General features: G+C 33.7%; 3 protein-coding genes across 3 annotated transcripts; 2 read left to right on the forward strand and 1 right to left on the reverse strand.

Moving 5' to 3' along the window:
* Positions 1-6,575: 6,575 nt before the first annotated feature.
* On the forward strand, positions 6,576-7,575 carry LOC112521726 (deacetylvindoline O-acetyltransferase-like). The gene is made up of 3 exons (XM_025130723.1): positions 6,576-6,812; positions 6,848-6,957; positions 7,011-7,575. Exons 1-3 carry the CDS (start codon positions 6,576-6,578, stop codon positions 7,573-7,575), a joined length of 912 nt encoding a protein of 303 aa, XP_024986491.1.
* Positions 7,576-8,506: 931 nt separating this feature from the next.
* On the forward strand, positions 8,507-10,957 carry LOC112521551. Its single transcript, XM_025130473.1, has one exon. The coding sequence runs from the start codon at positions 8,576-8,578 to the stop codon at positions 10,820-10,822; it is 2,247 nt and encodes a 748-aa protein (XP_024986241.1). The 5' UTR covers positions 8,507-8,575; the 3' UTR covers positions 10,823-10,957.
* Positions 10,958-18,507: 7,550 nt separating this feature from the next.
* On the reverse strand, positions 18,508-22,057 carry LOC112522156 (scarecrow-like protein 6). The gene is made up of 2 exons (XM_025131237.1): positions 21,919-22,057; positions 18,508-20,908 (listed from the first exon to the last, which is right to left on the reverse strand). Exon 2 carries the CDS (start codon positions 20,906-20,908, stop codon positions 18,737-18,739), a length of 2,172 nt encoding a protein of 723 aa, XP_024987005.1. The 5' UTR covers positions 21,919-22,057; the 3' UTR covers positions 18,508-18,736.
* Positions 22,058-22,376: the final 319 nt, after the last annotated feature.

Here is a 22,376-nt window from a genome sequence, read left to right on the forward strand (position 1 = left end):
CGAACTCAGGAACTTTCAAGCCAACCGGGTTGGGCCAAATAATTAATATGAGAAACAGTTTCAACGAACCGTTGCCTGATACAACCATCGGAAATATCTACCAGATGCTGGATTTTCCGACGAGCAACGAAAGTGAAATGACACCAAATGCGATCATCGGTGAACTCCGGAGAAGAAAGACGGAAGTGCGAGGTATAAGAGATATAGAAAGCATGATGGGAATGATAGCAGAGACGTATTCAGAAAGTGGTATGATGGAAAGGTTAAAAACTCTTGACGAGTATTACATATATTCTTTCTTAAATAGGTTTCCTGCATACGGGATTGATTTCGGTTGGGGGACGCCGGTGAAAGTAACCGTTGCCGGAACTCAAAAGAATGTCACCATCTTTATGGCAAGTCCCAATGAGGATGGCGTCGAGGCGCTTGTGTCTTTGGAAAGACGAGATATGGACATATTTCAAAATGACCCTACGTTGTTGGCATTTTGCTGATTTCTTTGCATTACTTTCCAAATAATTTGATTGTGTTAACCGATGATGGTGTCGTCATTTTGAGAACTCCGGTGGCCGGATTTGGTCCCTGTGATGCTTCATTTTTAGATTTTGGTCTTGAAAACGCATTAATAATTTTAGCTTCAACTTATGCGAACCCACAAGCATTAGGATGAGTATGTGTTGTGTTGTATTCCATCTTTACATTTGTATTCAATAAAAATGGATTTTAGTTTTAGGTTCAATTTTGAGTTATTCTTTCTAGCATGGTGAATAACAGCTCAGAAAGACGCATAGCACGAGGACGGTTTGCACGTCGAAACGATCCTCTAGCCTTTTAAGACGTTTAAGTTTGCATCGGTGTCAGACCTTTTAAAGCTACAAATGTTTCTATTTAAATAGGGAAGGCTGTAGTTGGCAAGCAATTAATAACGTTACTCCAACCAACGTAACACTATGACCCTTTGACAAAAGGATTACGATGACCTTATGTTTGTTAAGAGTTAGGTTTCGCTGAAACGAGTCACTTTCATGAGACCGTTTGTGAAAGAAGGTTCAGTGTGTTTTTCTTGTGAAGATTCGTAATGTTTTTCATGTGAATGTTCGATTTTTTTTTTCATGTAGTTTAGTGGGTTGAAAATCTCGTATTGGCTAGATTTAAACAATTTTTCCTTCATACATGTATCAAAAATTTCTCTCTCCTTAATGGTTCTTTTTAGAGGTTCTACATGTTCTCAGTTCTCACATGGTATCAGCGTCAAGATTCCCACTTTAAGGACTCGACTCTGTGGGATAGTCTTCGTTCGTCTACATCCATTGGAGGGGGTACATTGTGTTTGGAGTCCCACGTGGCTAGACTTAGACCATTTCTCTTCGATATATGTTAGAACCTACTTTCCCTTTTTAAGGGCTTTAGTAGAGAATAATTTGATGAGGTTTCGGATCATGACATGATCTCGTGAAATTTGGTGTTTTTTGTTGTTAAGGTTCAATGAGATAAAAAGAAACAAATCAAATGGCTCATACGTCCTCAAATCTCATAAAAATCAGATTTCATGCTCCAATTTTTTTCTATTCAACTAGAATTAGACTTATATCACGACTTAATTAATAAAAATTTCTTGTTCCAAAGTGCTATGTCTTCTTGATATCAATCATGTAAAGACATAATTATTTCATTTAATATATGTTTTCATTTTCTTTATTTTGATCGTGTGTTTTTAATAATCGGTCGACAAGGAGAGAACATGATATTTGAGAAGATGTTTATTTGTTTTCTTCAACAGAATTTATTACGTAAATTAAACCATTATGGTTCGTTTAAGAAGATCGTCATTTATAATGGAAACCGACAACAATTAAGAATTAGCTAACATTTCGAGGTTAGTTTACCGAAAATAAGTCTTAGGGCCTTTGTGTTAGCCGTTTAATGGACTTATAATGAGACTCACAACTTATTCAGTCAATTATACATGATCGTTTGATATGATTTAATGATATCAAAAGTAACTTATTCGGTAAGCTTTTAGGATGACTTTATGTAGAAAGCCAAGTTTTTCCAAATATGTCTCTTCCAATTAAAAACGTACTTCTTCCATTTATAAAAAATTCCTCCTAGACAAAAACCCTCCAATTAGGAGTGCTCAAAAAACTGATCAACCGGACCAACCTGGCTAACTCAACTTGGAAAACCCTGAAAAAAAAGTCAACCCGATGTAACCCGCCTTATAATTGATATAGAATTAGGGCAAACCGAATCTATTGAATTGAAATTGGATAAGATCCAAAGGAACTCGGCCAACCCGATAACCAAATTAATTTTTTAGCAACTTCTCTATTTTTTTGTATTTTTTTTTAAATATGTATAGGTTACTAAAAACGACTCGGCAAGAACGAGCAATGAAACTCATAAGAGGACATTATAGGAAAGTTATGTAATGTATAAATATTTGATGAACTCGTATATTCTCTTGAATGATTGACCGCATTTCCATGGAAGGTTTCCTTTATTTTTGTGTTTCGAATGTTGATTTTACTTTGTTTAAGCACAACCCGATCAAATCGAATGAGTTGGGTTGAATTGAATTTTTTTAAACCACCAACATTAGATTGATTTGTTCAAATTAATGCGTTCAACATGATCAACTCAATCCATGAGAACCTCTGCTCCCGTTTCACACAAACATATTAATCTACACAATTAGCTTTATCTGTAGCTCCTCTTCAAAAGTTACCAGTTTGACCCGTCTCCAATCTAGTTGTTGTTAAGAACCCATAAAATTAACCGAGATGCAGATAACCCGATTTAAATGTAAATCTTTAAAAGAAAAAGAAAAAACAAACATGTGATGCAAAAAAACTATTTATTGGTTTTGTAGCTTAAAAGGTGGTTTGAGGGGGGTTGGGTTCCCTCTACTATTCGATAAATATTTTAGCGGCGGTGCGGCTGCCGGCTATGAATCAGTAAAGGCGTAGCTTCCACGTAGAATAGACCGCCGATCTCTAAGGTTGATTTGAATTAGTTTATGAAAATTTTAATTTATATGATATTACTTGTTTAATAAACTAGATTTTTTTTTTAATTAATTTTCTGTTACAATATATTGATGAATAATAACGGGTCTAATAACAGCGTTAATAGTTGCAATGCTATAATACAAACGGAGAAAATGGCTCTTTTTTCTTTGCTAGAGTTGGGTTTCACGTGAGACCATATCTTTTACAATTAAAACTTCACAGCAAAATATTGCGAAGGTAAAAAAATACGAACATTCATAATAAAAATGCTATAAATGTTACTTTCATAATTTTTTGTTATTAAATTTCTAATGTAAAAAAATGGTCTCACAAATTTCACAAAAATATTATAATCTCACATGATCTCAAGTTTTATTTTTTCTATTCAAGTGAGCCCAAGTTTTATTTTTTCTATTCAAATGGGCCTTTGACGTCACATGATGAAATCCATAAAATCGGATGAGAGATAAACAAGGAAATTTGCTTAAATAATCATTTTATAAAATAATTTTTAACCATTTTATAAAGTTATTTTATGAAAGCTAAAGTTTAAAAAAAATTATGCAGAAAAATGATTTTTTTATGTAAAGTTTATTTTTAGGAAGGAAAATTTAAAAATTGAACTTTACTTAAAAAAGGGAACTTTACGTATAGGTTTTTTTTTTGTAATATGAACTCATTTTTTAACTTTTTTTTATTTGAAAATAAACTTTACACATAAAATCTTTTTCTATATAAAGTTTTTTGTATAAAATTATTTTTTAACTTATTTTTATTTTTATTTTTTACCAGAAAATAAACTTTACGTAAAAAATCATTTTCAACGTTTAAGTTTTTTGTAAATTTCGGCTATTTAAAGAAATGGGTTTTTAAAATAGCTAAAAGATGAAATTCCTTTTGTAAAATTGTTTTGCGTAAATTTCCTGATAAATAATTTCACAGAGTAATTTTATTGTATTTTTTATACATTTAGTATGTCTAAATATGTAATTCTTATTTAATTTTATTGTGTATTTAAGATGGTTAATTTTAATGTATTTTTCATACTTTTGATGTAGTTCAATTGGTAAAGAGTTAACGTTGAGATGACTTGACCCAAATACAAAGACAGGTCCAAATTTGATCCTAAGCCTCCCGCTAACCTCAGTCGTAGACAGAGCCATAAAATACCCCTTCACATTAGTGTATTTGAAGGCAAGTTTCCTATGAGAAACCACAAGGGTGGTGCTTGATTGGTTTGAGCTTGGCTCCAAAGTACCACGAGGTCCCAGATTCAAATCCAAGGAGGAATAAAAATCCCCTTGTGGCCACTGAGGTTCAAATGCGGTGACTCCGGACTATCTGCAAAGCAGGTGATCGTTTTGGGATTAGTCGGCTCGCATAGCGGGTTGAATATCCAGGTTAATAAAAAAAAGTTTCATATAAGACGTTAGATGTAATCAAGTTTTTACCTAAAAAGATAGTTTGTTTATATATTATATAGACTTATTCAACAAAGGAAAACAATTGATACGACAACAATTTATACTATATTATAAAACATTTATGTTAAATTCTTAAAAATTATTTTTTATATATCAAGCACTACTTATTAATGCATATTACTTAAAGATTAATATTACAAGGTGATTTACAACTTATGAAGACTCTATGTTTGAATTCGTGTAACTAACTGTAGATAAATATAATAAATACGAGATAAACATTACAAGATGTAGCACTTATTTTTATTTTCTAACATATCTAAAATTTTAAATTTCTTCATGCAACTAATTGATAAACACAAGAAAAATCCAAAATAAAACCCTGATTTTTATTTTTTTAATCATTTATCGTCCTTAGATTAGTTAGCACAGAAAACTCCTATCTTTCAATATTCGATCAGGTCATGATCTAATTAAGATTTTCTGGTAATCGATCAATTAATTACCATCTCGTTATGATCGATGGATATGTGACGACACCGTAAACTTGTAGTACAAATGATTGAAACTTCTATTAAATTATTATTTAAAAAAATATATTATTTTTAAATTAATTACCATCTCTTAATAGGCACGACCTTGGTTATCAAAAATGCAACTGAAGTTATTATGTAAAAACAATATATGTTTAATTTAATTTTTTTCTAGTCTTATTTTCTTAAGCTTTTCATCTCCAAATCGACATAAAACACACAAGTACAAAACAATAGAGAAATAAGTGAGAGAAATATAATAACGTATAAATGAAAATAAGATAAAGAATAAAATAAAAAATAGATAAAATGTGTAAAATATATTATTAATGATGAGTTTAAAATACATATATTTTTTATTAAAGATAAGCATAAATGTATTTTTTATAACTTAAAAAATATAACTATAGTAGAATAACTGTTATTGACACGGAGTCATTAATTTAATGGAGTCCTCCGTCTCTTTCGAGACGGTCCAGTGATACATAGATGACTTTTAGATGATACAACCACTCAAATATATATATATATATATATATATATATGTGTGTGTATGTGTGTGTGTGAGAGAGAGAGTGAGTGAGAGAGATATTAAATACAAATCATTATTGATTACAACTAACATATTACTTAAGTATGTGGAATGCTTGAGGAGAAAAAGAGGTTAAATGGACCACAAATTGTCCAAAAGTGTCGAGATAGAGCTAACTAGATACTACAACAAATTTGGATTTATAGAACGTCAACAATAGATAAGCATCCCAAAAGATCACTTTATAAGACATAATTTATAAAACTAACAAATAAAGTGTTCTATATAAAGAAGTTGTAATTAATTTATATGACGTTTTTGTACGTCTTAACAAGTTTTTTAAAACATTTTTAATACAAAATGTCGCACTAGCTATTTTATAAGACATTTTCGAAAAAGCGTCTTATAAATCTCTTTTTATAGGACATTTATGTTTATATAACACTTTTTCAAATAACGCCTAATAAAATAACTAATATGACATTTTTCTTATAAACCCAATTTTATTGCAGTAAGAATGTTGAGTCCCTAGAATGGTAGATCTTGACTCTAATACCATATACAAATAATGTGAAATCTCCGTATCACTCTCTAAAACACCGTTGAAGAAAAAGAAAAAATGGAAGATTCCAGTATGGTTCACTCCAAAAATTAACATATGGTCACAGAGGTTCAAATACGGTGATCCCCAACTACCTGCAAAGCATGTGTCTTGAAATTAGTCGTCTCGCATGGCCGGAAGAATATTCGGGTTAATAAAAAGAATATTGGGGTTAATAAAAAATATATTAGGATGTGCAAGAAAATAGAAAACTAATTGCCGCCCTACTTCAAAGTCATGCAACTTATGGCTATATATATAAGACATGAAAACATACATATCTCATATCGTCAATCAAAACCCTTTTCGTTCTTGTAAAGATGACGATGATAACCAGGCTGCTCGTCACATTCAGCAGAAGAAGGCAGCTTCACCCTATCGTCTCAAGAGAAATCATCAATCTCCCACCCTTTTCACCTCAAACCTCGCAATCTTTCGTTGCTCGATGAAATCTTCGTCAACACATATATGCCGATGGTTGTTTTCTACCCCAACTCCGCCATTCATGCTAAAACGCTTGACCTTAAGAACTCATTATCTCAAACATTAACACAATACTACTCTTTTGCCGGTAGGCACGCCAAAATTGCATCGGCATATGTAGATTGCAACGACGAGGGAGCTGAGTTTCTTGAAGCATCTGTTAACGGTACGCTTTCAAATTTCCTCCAAAACTCGTTGCATGAAGATCTTGATCAATTCTTTCCATATGGCACAGTAGGAACCGTAAAGGTCATGATCTTCGAAGCGACCGAGTGATCCCATTCGCTGTTCAAGTCAGCCATTTTGAATGTGGAGGAATGGCGGTGGCAATGTCGTTATCCCACAAGGTAGCAGACGGAACCAGTTTGACCCATTCCTTTTTTTGACGATTGGACTAAAATGACACGATTTTGCTCCGTGGAGTAGAAACATGGATTTCCGATTGATCCGCGGTTTCCTCCCTTTTGAAAACATAAACATGAACTTTGTGGGATTATCGATTGAGTCATCAAACCATTCTATCACAAGGAGTTTCGTGTTCCCCAACTCAAAGATGAACAAGATGAAAAACAACATCAAATCCACGACCGCGGAGTCTGGACGACCCATCGCAAACCCTACTCGTGTCGAAGTTTTGAATTGGCTACTTTACAAGTGTTCAGTGGCAGCAGCTACCAAGAATAGTTCAGGCTCTTTCAAACCAACCGGTGTTTGCCATCAGATGAACATAAGAAACAAGATGATCGAGCCGCTTTCTAAAAATACAATAGGAAATTATTACTTCAGCATGGAGATTCTAACGAAGAACGAACGTGAAATTAATGAAACTCAAGAAGCAAAAGATGCAAATCCACAGTCTAAGAAAATGGTTTCGAACACGAGTGGGGCAAGTGTTTTAGAAGAGAAGCAAAGAACAATTGATGAGACAGAGACTTGTATGTTTACGAGCATTTGTGGGTATCCGGCATATGGAATAGATTTTGGGTGGTGAAAGCCTATAAAAACCCATTTGTCTCCACTTTCCCACCACTCAACCAAGATTACAAACCAAAAATGATATGTAACAAGGTTTCGTCCTTGTTTAGCAAGGTTTCACCTATGTACGAGATGTAGGTGTAGCCAATTTAACAAAGTTTGGTCCTTGCTTTTTTTTTTTTTTTTCTCGATTAGTGATGATTATTTGACATTGGTTTGGATGTTTGATTTTGAGTTCTGGTAATTAGGGTTAGGGCTTGGGTTTGATTTTGATATTGGGGTTTGGATTTGAATTTTTGGTATGTGAATATTATGGTGTTTGATGGCCAAAGAAGTTGATTGGAAAAACATGTTTGACCGGAGAAGATAAAAGGTAGATAGATGGTGGTGGTTGTGGTTCCTGGTTCTAAAATAGAGGTGCGTCAATTGGAAGGGTTTAAAATATTTTTTAGTTTTGTAAGAAAACAAGCAAAGTTGGTAAAAGGACCACATTGCCCCTCACATAACAAATGAGAGTTAACCACTATTAGTGGAAAGGACCAACGTGTTACGAAAATCTAAATTCTGGGGCTATCTTAAAATAAACAAATTGTAGAGACCAAATCCAAGACAAATTCAAAACCATAGGGACCAAATTCATAATTTACTCTAAAACTTATTAATAATTAGGGAAGAGTGATACAGCTGTGACTGTGATAATACAAGTGTGGATGTTCTGAGCACAAACGTCATCGTATAACCAACCTCCTCCGGTCAAAGTAAACCAGAAGCCTCCTGGAAATATATACGTTGATATGATATGATAAGATATGATTTACAGTTTAATAAAAACATTTATTTAATAACCTCAAAAAATACAATAATGGAAATAAAAGAATCTTGTGTACCAAAATCAATTGCTGAAATCTTTTGAAGACTGGAAGCTAGTAAATAAAAGCCAACACGACCACTCATTTGGAACTAATACCCAAAGTGAACACCAACCAACAGATTCCATCAGCAACATACCGGAAAATATGTTCAACAGTGGCTGCACGGCGGTTGGCTCCCTGAATGATTCAAAATTCAACGATCCCATGCCATGGATCGGTATCTACGTAGCAGCAGCGTCACTGTTCGCCGCCATGGCCATGGCCATAGACTCCGTTCACGGCTTCAGATACAAGAAATTCTGGTTCCCTTGCAAATTCTTCACCCTAAATGCCACAACTCTTACTGTTATTGCAATCGCAATCAAATTTTCCGTCGATCTGAATGCCGCCATGCCACGCCGCCAAGATCAGCTAGCTAAAGTTAGCAGCTCCGCCTTCATATGTATGGTGATGGGGAACTTACTGCCTTCTTTGGGAACCATGGAAGATACTGAGCTTTTGATGAATATTGTGGCTTTAGGGATTCTTGTCATCACTGCAATCACAAATATCTGCATACAAATGGGAACAGGTGTGATTTTTGAGTTTTGGATTGAGCATGTTCTCATTATGCTTCTTATGCTTATTTTACTTGCAATTTTGTGTTCTTTATCGTTGGCTATTCCAACCACAAAGTATTATTTGGATATAACATATGAAAGGAAGTTGAAGAAAGCCAATAAAGTGTGTTTTCTTCAAAGAAATTTACCGGTAGCCGAGAGGCTACGCCAAGATTTAGGGAAGTATTGGATGATGGCGCATACCTCGAGTCCTCAGTTTGTGATCGGCCGGTCTGCACCTTGCTCGGCTTCAGGGGCGTTTTGTCTTTTCAACACGCTGATCTTAGCTGAATCTATACTCAGACCTCGAATCATGCCGTGGTCGTTCAGATTTTGCACTGGAGAATCTGATTACAAATGGTCAACGACCCTTGTGCTCATAAGCCAAACGGTAGCAGTTGGGGTGGGCACGATTTCACCGGCTTTTAGATGGTTCATGACCATCAATTTCAGGTGTCCAACAAAGGCATCACGGGCCTGCAATCGAGAGTTTGTGATCGAGAGGTATTGGACAAAGAGGTTGCTTTTTTGGCAGGTGCAGCCGCTAGGTTTAAGAATCCGTAACCGGCGGTGGAGAAAACTGGCTCATGGAGTAAAGTTTCAAATGTTTCGTTTCTTTATCTGGATGCAGAAAGGATTGGTTTTTTGTTGCAAGATGATCAGGTTCGTTTCCATCTTCTTTGTCAGCCGATTCTTGAGGTTAAAGAAGTTCGTGAATCGCGATAATAGTGTTTCCAGCAATGATTCGGAGATGGAATTGCAGCATAATCCAAATATGAGTCTGCGTCGTTATGTGATTTATCTTGAAGGAGAAGAAGGACTGGTCGATTTGATGACAGAAAACAACTGTGATGCAACTGCTCACTGGATTCGGATGGGCGAAAAAGAAAAGCCACGAAATCTGATAAAACTTCTGGATCAATTGGATTCTTTAAGTTCATTCACCGGAGTACAAGATTTCAACAGTGATAAAATTCCATCTTTGAGTTCTAACGAACCTCCAAATTGTTGGGCTCTCCCTATCGTCACATTAACAAGCATCGCCATCGCAATTCCAAATATCGATGAAAAACTAATTGAGCAATTAGTGTGTGGTGTAGATGAAGGCCTCAAGTATGTCAATGAGATAGAAAATCATCTCGACAAAAAAGACCTGAAACATGTAAGGAAAACAGCAGAAATAGTTTGGTCAGGAGTCGAACTCTATAACAAATGGTTAGATGTTGATCTTTGCAAACTAGCGAATCAAGAATCTGAGACGGAACCTGAAATCATCAAACTACTTGCTGAAATCTCGAAGGAAAAATTCATGGAGTTTGCGAATAAAGACATGATGTTCATGGATGAATGTTTAAAGGAAGCCCCATCCCGTTGGCCCATCAAGGTGTTGGCAGCAAATTCCATGTACAGAATATGCAAAACTCTCCTGTTGGCACCTCATGAAACCAACGAAAGATTATTTGAGAAGATATCGCTCATGATCTGTAATATATTAGCAGCAGCTTTTACGAACTTGCAACGTGTTATTTCCAGCAAATGCCATCAAAGTAGGATCGAGGAAAGGGACCAGAGCATCCGCAGTGCAGTTTTGCTTTTCGGAAAAACCAAAAAGATTTTAGAAATTCTTGACAGAAAAGGACCAGAAGGTTCAGATCACGGGCAGCTTGTGCACATTGACGATTGGCATCTAGTGAGCAAGCAGATGGATTCACTGCATTCTTTATCTTCTTCTTCAACAGATCAAGAAACAGCTGCCTCTAGTCCATCTGACCTATGCATATCAGTCGAGTAAAACCGCATAATCTATGGTTATAAACGTTAGATATCAAGTCCATAATGCACCAAGAATCTATGTATAATCTGTGTAGCAATTTTGAATTAACGGTTGTTTGTGACAGGAAAGCCCAATGTTGACCATGGTTCAATAGTAACATCTACTGATAAATTTTTTATAAGTGACGAATACCCATGAATACCCATATAGAAGAGTACTAGAAACAGTCAACGGTCAGCATAAAAGATGAATATGCCAAATAAAGATGAGTAGATTACATCAGCTGACCAATTTAGAACATATAATACACCAGAAAACATGTATGAAATCATTAATGATGCCAAGATACACTGTTCTTTAACTTATATAACAGTTTTATATTATATTATCACCTCCATGTTAGCTGCAGTTGGTTGATTTATTGAATAAGCATGGCGGCTAGGCTAAAAGATTAACTAATCAAAGAGGCATACAACGAATCTCATCTGGCCAGATCTTGATAGATGCTAAAATAAACAAATCTTCAGTGTCAACCGAGACCGTAGACTTTAAACTAATTAACAACAGTTTATCTCCCAAGGGTTATCCGAAGATGCAATCAATCCTCTGCCAACCCCTTCATTTCTTCGGCTTTTCTGGTAGCACTGCCAAGATTATAGTTATAAAAGCCTATAATGGATGGATGGTTTCTTTTTCTCCCTTTTTGCTTGTGTTCTTGCTTTGAGTATTATCAGATTAAGGATAATTTACAAGAAGAAAGCGAAATAAACGCATACAAAAGACTCTATACTTGTATATAACCCTCTGTTGACAAAGATATAATCAAGAACACCCAACTAGAAGCAAGATAAACGCCTGTCATTTTCGTGATTGCATTGTTGCAAATACTGTTTATGTACGGACCGAATATGCTAATTTCACTACAGCAATGAGTTAGAGCTGGATTAGCCTGCAACATGGACATATATCTTAAATTGTTAAGTCAATTTATGTCTAGATTTTAGTCATCCAAAGCCATTGGGACAAAGGTTGTAAGTAGATATCGATTGTATCTTATTTCTAAATTTATTCCATCCATTCTTGAATACCATATCATTTACTTACAGCAGCTATTATCATCATCAATAAGTATTAAATGCCAAACCACAATAAAATTCAGGTTTTCCCAGCAGAGAAACCTAGAAACTTGATACAATCATAGATTTTTGAAGTCCTAAATGAAAATTGAAATATAGAAAAGCATGATTCCACCGGAATTGCAATGATTTTACACAATTAGGGATGCCGGTGAGGAACTCCGGCGATTCAGCGGCGTCAATTATCAATGCCCAAACAATGCAAACACGTGATTACATTAAACAATAATGAAAAAAACAAATTTCTGCACACATCGAAATCAAAAATAATCATTTGCATTTCACCTTCTCATCGTATTATAATAATCAAAACAAAAAGGATTGAAGACACAGGATTCGAGTCCTCTCAACTTACAATGGGTTAACCCTAAACCAGGCTCTAATCACCACCGTTAACAATCGAACCCCAAACCCTGTTAAAAATTAAAGATGACAAACCCAAAATTGTTCTTCTTCTGTTCTTGATTCAAGAAATCTTTGTGTGGTGTCATCTAATCAGACTTACGATACCGATCCTCGAGTTGCCTAGCCCTTTTTAGGGCTTCATTGACGATGTTTTTAACATCTGGAACTTCGTAATTTTGAGCAACATAGATTCCGAACAAGGTTCCCGCCATGAACGAGAAATTTCTTACGATTAAACCCATCTTAAGCGGTTGATTAGGTCGTTTGGAAGTCAAAATCTTTGTAAACGTTGCCGATAGATTCGAAACTTGGAAAACAAATCAATGAATAAATAATTAGAAATTGAGGAATCTTGACTTTGACTATTTTCTTGACAAACAATCTAGATTGTTGTCGAACAAATTTTGAAGCTTGGGCTTCAATTAATTTCTGACCGTTAATATCTACAAGTTTAGTCCCTATGGTTTGTCAAAGATATTACTTTTTGATCCTATTGTTTTAAAAATCACAAGATGATCATCGTGGTTTGTAAAGACGTCTGGATTTGGTCTCTTCTTCTGATGACCATTAGAAATTTTTGTTAAATAAAGATTATTTTTGTTCTTTTATCGATTTTTTGTTTTCTACCCAAACAAATTTTAATAAAATGGATCACAAGTTTACACGACACAACCCTAAACAACCTCATGCACTCCTTTCTCTCAGATATAAGAAATACCTATTTTTGATACTAAATATCGCATCTCTATTTCCAGGTCGAGCCGGAGGTGAAGGCTATAAGAGAAGAATGCCCTCCCGATAAGTAAGAGGGGAAAAGACGCCATCTAGCAATTACCCTTAATTTGTAATTACTGTTATAACGTCGCAATTTGTTATTTGTGTTTGAATAAGAAAAACTTTGTAACCGGTAACTTTTTAATTGTCTCACACCGTGAATTTTTAAATGTATCATTTGAGAAGTAGATCGGATACACAGTGGCCCGCTAGATAGTTAACTCAAGACTCGAGAATTTACAAAAAGCTCAATTTTTAAAAAAATTACGACTTCTTTCTCATTGCAACTATCATATTCGAACTCTCACATATTTATACAATTATACACTATATACACGATTGTTCTTGGTTGGCTATAAAAATGAATTGGGCCTTTGTGGTTTCTCCAAAGTCCAAACATTTATTTGACCCACACCTAAAGCCCATAAGTTATTCTCAAGTTGAAAACAATCAAATTTGGATGAAAAGTGAATTAAAAAAGTTAATTTTTTAAGTTGCTAGTTGTGTATTCGTGTAATACTGTGGGAGCCGTGAATTTTAACAATTTTAAAGTTTCACTAGTTTTATTAGAGAAGATTTAATGATAATATAAGCTACATTTGATCTATAAATATTAATACAATTTGAATAAATAAGAGTTATGGTTCCAATTACAGAAAGTATTTAAACGACTCCACAAATAAGAGTTATGGTTCCAATTTGATCTATCGATGAAAAAATTGTATGGCAGTTTAAAATCTAACATATTTAAACGACTCCACAAATAAATTCGATTTACACCAAGAACAAATAATCAAGAGATCGAGAGCGAGACCGAAAGTTCTAGAGCAATTGAATGAGAGATGAATGAATGACTCATAGTGGATATCATTTTGAATCTCACATTGGAGGATGAGGATAAGATATAGAGGTATGAGAGGGTGAATATATTAGTGAAAGGTGTCAAAAGTATCTTGAGAACATGAAAAGAAAAAGTAATAATATGCATTGGTAACTTATACTATATGTTATTTTAATTGTAGATTAAGAGATTTTAAGACTAAATGAATAAAATAGTAGTACGTAATGCATTATGAATTATTTTTAAGACTTTTAAAACTTTGTGTATAAATGTATAGTACTTTGTTCATTAAAAATTATTTTAATTTTTTTTGATAAATCTAGTTTATAAGGTAGTATAGATATATAAATAACTTTATTTTTTTAAAATATTTATTGTATATTGATTTTCAACTCTCAATAAACACCTTAAAAATGGACGTTGAAACATCTCTATAATTAAATGATATTAATACACTTCATTTATCTTAAAATAAATATTATATAAAATAACATTAGTACATAATTATTTACCAAATACTTAAAAACAAGACTAATAAAGAAATTTAAAAATATTTAATTAACACAAATATTGCCATTTATAAACAAAAATAATTTGTTATATTGACAAAATAATTAACAAATAAAAGTAAAGATAAAGATCTTTCTACAATTACCACTAAATCTATACGTATATAACAGAAGAATTATTGTTTTTTATGATTTTTTTAATCATTAAATCTTGAAAAAAAAAAAAACTATTAGTTATAATAGATATGTATATATTTTTAAAATATGGTTTAAACTAATCATATATTTGTAAGTTATTTTTATATTCATTTTGGAAAATATTATTTCTAAAATATAAATTAAAAAAACTATAAAAAAACTTATATTAATTAATCTGAAGGTATTGTCTTTATAGTATAAACTGTATCAAATATGACTAATACTTTTGATGTTTATTTGTTCGATGGTTTAAACATGCGAACTAAAATACATGCAAAAGAAAAACAGTTGCTAAAATTGATTATTGTTCCAATACGGTTCGAACGATTTATGGGGTATTAGGGCGTTGGGGGCAAGAGGTGTTTGAATCATGTATTATACAAAATCATATCAACTTGAAAATACAAAATTAAATTGCCATCAAACTTTTTAATTTTTGACAAAAACTACACTGTTTTTTTATTCCATCATATTCATTATTAAGAACTTTTAGTTTGCACTGTTAAACACCAGATATTTTTATTCCAAATTTACAGTTTGCCAACTACCCTATATTTTCTATTCCCAAATTTTCTACTTTAATATAAATTATTAACCAATGAATTGTTTATTAACTAATGCAAAAGTTTAGAAAATTTATTATTCTTATAAGTGTCAAAATCCAACTTATGATGAATTTACTCTACAATATTCACAATTTGTCTATGAAGAGCGGATCTAATTGTATTAGTATCTATAATTTCCTCATTATATTACATGTGTTCTTAAACGAATACGAGTCAACAATCTAATGAAACGTTCAGATAATTTCCAATTATATTGTTTGTTGAAAAATGCATCGTGGGTCCGTGTTTGAGAGAAAAAAATTGCCAAATTTAGAAACAACAAAAGTGGATGGTGGAGACATAGTTCCACTCAAATTGCTTACCTTACTTTAAATGTTTTTCAAAGTTGACCTTGTTCGAAAGTTGAAATCAATGAGTTTGTAATAATCTATAATTGGTTTTTATCGGGAAGGGTGGTTGTGTATAAGAAATAATGGTCGCGTTGTCACTACGCTCACTTGTTATAAGAACCTGAAAGAAGAAAACAACGAATAGAATACGAAGAAAAAGACGTAGGACGGAAAAAGCACGATCACTATCAAGGAATAGAATATAAAGGGTTTCCCATTAATAACTTTTATGTAACGCCTTTCTAATATATTTATATATATATATATATATATATATATAATAACAATAATTAGACTGTTATAAGTGAAAATAATGATATAATTATAAAAATTTGGTATTTTATTTTTTTAAAATACATTTTATGAATTAATTAATAAATAGTTATTTTATAAACAAAAGGTTATGAAAGTTGATATTGATCATGTTGACCCACTTGACCATATTTACTTTCAACTTTGCCACTAAATGAGAGAATGATTTTGGAGGGTGGATCAAGACTTCTTGATCACAAAAGCACTACTTCAACACACATAAAGTGTCTACCAAGTTGGTTTATACACATTTATATATTATTTTTTTAAATAATTACTTTTCTAAATTGATATATCATCATAAAAACACTAGATGCCAACTTTTATAATTGTATTAATTATTACCAAGTGTCACTTCATAAGGTTTTCAAAAGGGTGTTTACCTAATAACAGTAATATAACTGTAACGATGTGTAAATTATTATATGTTGTTTTATGCGTTTTTCATATGAAGGTTTCTTTGTGTTTACATTTGAAGATTTGGTTTTTTCATGTGAAAGTTTGATTTTTTTCACATTTGACGGTTCAACTCATGCAGTATGGCTCAACTGTGTTACGGGTCTCACGAAAACTAAGCCTCGCATGATCCCAGGTGTATGCGACAACCTCTTTTCCTCAACATCCATGCTGAGATCCACTTCGATAACTATATTTTAAGATTTAATTTCACAATCTTATAAACTCTATTTTGTACAAAAATTGGACATGTGTTCTTATTAATATTTAGATCGAGAATAACTCAAACACACTTTCCTTAACACATTTTCCAACAATAAAGTCATACTCAACTTTATGCATGTTGGATGAATAAATATGGCCTTCACATGTTTCTCACGAAAAAATTGTTTGTAAATAAATAGATAAACGTGAAAAACATAGTATTCATCTACGTCTCATTTAGATAAAAAGTTGATAACCAGCAACTACAATTAATTCATAGGGTTTGACAGTAACTGAATGGTTTGATGTATAATGATTAAGTGGTTAGAATGATTAAGAAACTTTTATGATATAGTACAAAATGAAATATAATTGTTTGATAATTGTTTACAATGAAATTAGGACGTTGAATGGTTAAGAGAGACTCATGATACAAAATCATTCAGATGATTTTAAAACCATTAAAAGACATACTTTGTTCTGTCAAACAAAATTAACCTCTTAATGATTCAGAGACTGTCATTTAATGAAACTATTAAAAGGTAAACAAACAACTTATAACTTAAAATCCTTATGTTCAAGCCTCTTAATTAAAACATGGTGTGTTATTTTCTTTTCTTTTGTTGGAATTTGATGTAATAATTATAATTAAATATTTTATTTTATGAAAATAATTAAAAAAAAACTTTTATTTTAATTGGATCGAGTAATTAAATATAATGTTAGTCCAAAATAGTCGCGATTATCAATGTCTGTTTGGTTTAAAAAAGGATTTATATAAGAGTTTGTTTTCAACGACAACGATGTTTGTATTTTATTAGAATTAAAATACGTTATCAACCCATGTTCCTATCATTTTTTATTTAATACATTTTATTAAAAAATAGTTAAACCCTTAGTAAAATAATATTATTTCTATTTTTAATTTGATATAATAATAATAATATGAAGAAATAAAAACCCCACTTTGAACATAAAATAAATTAAGGACGTTAACGTGTCTGGTTTACTACAAACAGAGAAGTAATTAAATTCCAATTTAAAATACGTCATTACAGGAAATATATGTTGTATAATGACCAATTGGGTATTTGTTAAATGCTTTGTGAAAGGACAATAGTACCCATCATGTCATGGATAACATGCACATGCTACATCCTCCATATATCGATAAATATATTACAATCTATTAATTTTAATCTTCACTGTATCAAGATTTATTTTTTACATTACACATGTAAAATTTGAATTGATTTTGATATTAAATGGGTGCATATAACGTTACTTGTAGTTATACTTAACGGTTAAAAAAGTTGTTTTCATGAAAATCTTTGATTGAATAAGATTTTCAATGTGACTGTAAAACAAAATATAGAACCATGGACCCGTAAAAGTGAACGGGATGTTTTAGATGTACTGTAAAACTGATTTTTGTAATTTATAGTCGATATGATATGGATTGTTGTTTTCAAAGTTACGGTGAAAAAGTTGATTTTTAAGGTTAATTATAGAATTCGTAAACATGCACGACTTGGGTAAATGTGTAAAAACATAAATTGCATTAAAACAGAATACACTTGTTACCGATTTCTAGAACTTGTCATTTAAGATATCTATTACCATATTCTTGTTTCGATTACAAGACCAAACACGAAGTAGGTAACAATTTAGTTCAACAAGACGATATATTTTGAAAAATTATGGCAAGTTTACCAAACATGTACCAAATTACCAAATAACAAGTAATTTGGTACGCGTTTGATAAACTTGTTCAAAATGTCTCCTTGAGGATTTCTTGAAAGTTGGTTCTAAGAATAAAACGAACGCAAAATTGATTCCATTTTAATGCAATTTACGTGAACAGCGTATTGAACACGAATATCGACATGGAAAAGCAATAAAAAGCAGCAAGATTCAACAAATTTAATAGTCAATTAACAGTCTAAACTAGATAGATAGATAGATGATCATTTGCAAGCAAGAAAGTTTACAAAATACAACTTAAAAGAGAGGCATCAGCATCAGCACCAGCATCAGCATATAACAACATTCATTAGTTCAAAGATTTATTCAAGATTCCAAACTTCATTTAAACCTCTCTGGATTTTGTGTTCTTGCTTCAAGATTTTGATCGAAAGCAAATCAGCACTTCCAGGCTGAAACCGTCATCAGCTCTCGATTCTGCCAGCAAAGAACAAGCGCTGCCTGCCGCTTTTCGATGTGAAATCCCTGAATCTGCATCCTCTTCACGATGCAATCAGCTTGAGCTTCTGCGGAAGTGCTTACAGGCGAGAACCCTCCGGCGGTAAACAGTGACTTCCAATGGGGCATTCGTTCGGGGAATTGAAGTTTTCCCATCACCATTCGCTCGATTTGAGGCTGGAAAAGGAACTTTTCGATCTTGTTGGATACTTCTGGAACAACATTGGCACCATCAATGGAGTCCAATAAAACTTCATAGTATTGGAGACCCTGTAGAAGGTACTGAGGGAAGGATAAATCCGTCCTTTCACATCCACGATCAAGTGAGACCACGATCCGTGGTGAAAGCTGTTTTATGAAATGGAGGATGGAAGGAATGGCAGATAGGTGAGTTGAAGCTGACCAAATGGGGAAATTCACAGCAATTGCTTCCTGCCCGGATATGGAAAACGATCTTGGATCAAATGAATCGAAGTTAACAACTTCGAGCTGGAAAGAAATCCCGGTTTCTTGAGCAAATTGTGACAAGTTCTCGTGCATAAGACCAAGTTCGATCGGATGGTGGGTTGATGGTGAGGCGAAAGCAGTGATCTTGAGTGAACAGCCACCACCACCATTGTTGTTCTTTTTGGTTGGAAGCTCTTGAATGAAGGAAGCCCATTGTGCACCAAATCCGATATCAAAATCAATGATGTGAATGTTTTTGGCATCGCCAAGAGCTTCAAGAAGTGTCTGATTTGACGTAAAGTTCATAAACTGGATAATCGGAGAAACTTCAGAAAACATTTTATAAGCTCCAATCTTGAACATGCCATTAAACGATGGGGCGATCCTATTCGGATTAGAATCCGACATTAGAGATGCCATTTGAGTTAAAAGAGCTTCCTTGAAATAAAAAGCTGCCTTTTGGAAAGGCTTGTTTGGTGCCGGAGCCGAAGAAAACTGGTGATTGAGCCGCGCCAATATCTGTTGCGCGTGTGAGAAATTCCCAGATAGCATTAGCTCAGCCGCGGCAAATAGCTGGTCACAGATAAGCTGGTTCTGGTGGTGATGGTGGTGGACCGGCGACGGAGGAGGAGCAGTTTGCTGTGGTTCTTGTTGTGTACCGCCGGCAACCATCAATGGTTTCTGTTGGAGGAATGACTGTTGTTGGTTTTGCTTCTTGAGTTGTAACTCATGACCCTGATTCAAAACCGGAACTTTTTGAAGACCCTGATTGGGAATCGGAGCTTTTTGAAGACCCAAACCAGAAGCCGGAGATTTATGAAGACTTCCATGGAAACTCGGAGCTTTCTGAAGACCCTGAATAAAAACTGGAGCTTTGTGTAGACCCTGTGGAAAGACCGGAGCTTTATGAAGACCCTGAACGGAATTCGGAGCTTTTTGAAGACCCTGGTGGTGGAATTGAATCTGCGGCGGCGGCGGTGGTGGCTGTGACTGTGGAGGAGTGTTTAGAATCATTTGCGGATTGAAAACTTGCGGGTTTTGATCCGGGTTAGAGAAGGGGAAATAGTTTTGTGAGTTAAAATATGGGGGCGCCGGAGTTTCAGAAACGGTGGTGGGAGGAGCATTTTCATGAAATTGGTTGCTCTGTAGGAGTTGTTGGAGGCTCAATGATGTGTCATCAAAGTCGCCGGAGATCCACCGAAGAGACTGGTATTGTGCCGGAGAAGCTGCAGATTCAGATAACAAGCTTTCCCAGTCTTCCAATCCAACCCCAAATCTCTGTTGTTGAAGCTCAAATTCTGCTGGGATGGGTTGTAACTCCGACCACTCGTCTTTCCGGCCACCGTCAGCGGAGACACCAAGATTTGCCAAACACCCAGAAACACGCATTTCCTGGGGAACAGAATCCGGCCATTTTTGTTGAAGGTTGTTGTTGTTGTTGTCGGAAACAGCTAGCAATGTAGTAGTGGTGGTGGTGGTGCAGTCATTTCCGCCGCCGAAGGAGGAGGAGAGGGTGGAGGTTGAGGTGGAAGGGCTTGGGCTCCTCCTTGTGTCGAGAACAGAAATAGGTTCATTGGTGGCGTTGCTACCAAAGCTGCCTTCTTTGCACTTGACTGATTCTGTAGAAGGTTGAAAAGCTGCAACTTCAAATGCCATACCTCTCATCTGTTCACCAGGGAAAAGAACAAGATTTAATTTTAAACAATTAGAAACCCTAAAGAAATTACAAAACAAGAACACATTTTTTTAATTTTTGAAGTTCCTTTTTTGTGGGTTTTTTAAAAATTTGAGTCCAATTTGACCCAAATATATGTATATAAATTGTAAAAAACTCACAGAAAGTTCAACATCATGTATACAGAAATCTTGAATTATTTTTCAGGCCAGAAATGATAGCTTTTCTTTTTGTGGGTTTTAATTGGAGGTTTGAGTTGGGTTAAAAATGAGGTCAACGAAACAAAAAAATAAATCCATTGAACCACTACAGAACGAAAAAGAGGGGGAAATTAACAAAATAATATGAACAAGAACAAGTTTGAAGAAATCTTGATTATTTTTATTCCAAAAATGAGATATAATTTTTTGGGATTTTTAGCTTTGGAGCTTTAAATGAGAGTTCAATGAAACAAAAACAAGACATTGAACCCACCAACACAAAAAGAAATGAACAAGAAAAAACTTTCAAGAAATCTTGATTATGTTTAGTCCAGAAAATTTTGTGGGTGTTCAAGATTTGGAGGTTCTGAGATGCTTTCACAATGAGCTTAATGAAACAGACATGAACCAAGACAAAATCCCACCAAAAAATCAAGATAAAATAACAACATAAGAAGGATGAGAACAGCTGTCAAGAAATCTTGATTATTTTTGGTCCAAAAATGATGTTTTTTTGTGGGGTTTTTTTAAGTTTGAAGGTTTGAGATGTGCTCAAAAATGAAAAAAAGAAAAAATCTATGACAACAAAAAAAAAAAAAAAAAAAAAAAAAAAAAAAAAACCCATTAACAATAAAGAAAAGGAACAAGAAATCAGAAACATAAGAAGAACAAATTTCAAGAAATCTTTGCCTTTTTGAGCCAAAAGATGAGAGCTTTTTTCTGGGTTCTGTGATTTGCTTCAGATTTGAAGTCTTGAAATTATGGAAAACTTGAAGAGAGAGAGAGAGAGAGAAACAAACCTTTTATCTTCATATCACCATTTGAGCTTCATCTTCAACCCCTTGCTAAATTTGCTTTCTGCTTCTAAACCTACATCAACTGTGTGTTTCTGTGGGTGTGGGTGTGGGTGTGGGTGTGGGTGTTTCTCTCTCTAGAATTAGAGAAAGTGTGGTTGTGGGCTTGGCCTTTCACTTGGTCTCTACTTCTATCCTGTTGTAGGACTGCTGTGGTGTCCCTTCTTGTTTTCTGCCATGGATGGATGTGTACATCACCAAATATAAGTACTAAAATTAAGTCCCCCACCCCCTCTCCCTCTCCCTCTCCCTCTCAAGAAAATGACATGGTAAAATATTTATATTTTTCTTCTTTTATTACTCTATAATAATACATCCAACAACTATTTTATAATTTATATTACATATTTTAATTAACATTTCTTTCTAATTATATATATATAATATTTAATTTCATACAATGG

Source organism: Cynara cardunculus (assembly GCF_001531365.2).
Source record: "Cynara cardunculus var. scolymus isolate 2C chromosome LG 11, CcrdV1, whole genome shotgun sequence".
In the NCBI taxonomy this organism is placed as follows: domain Eukaryota; kingdom Viridiplantae; phylum Streptophyta; class Magnoliopsida; order Asterales; family Asteraceae; genus Cynara; species Cynara cardunculus.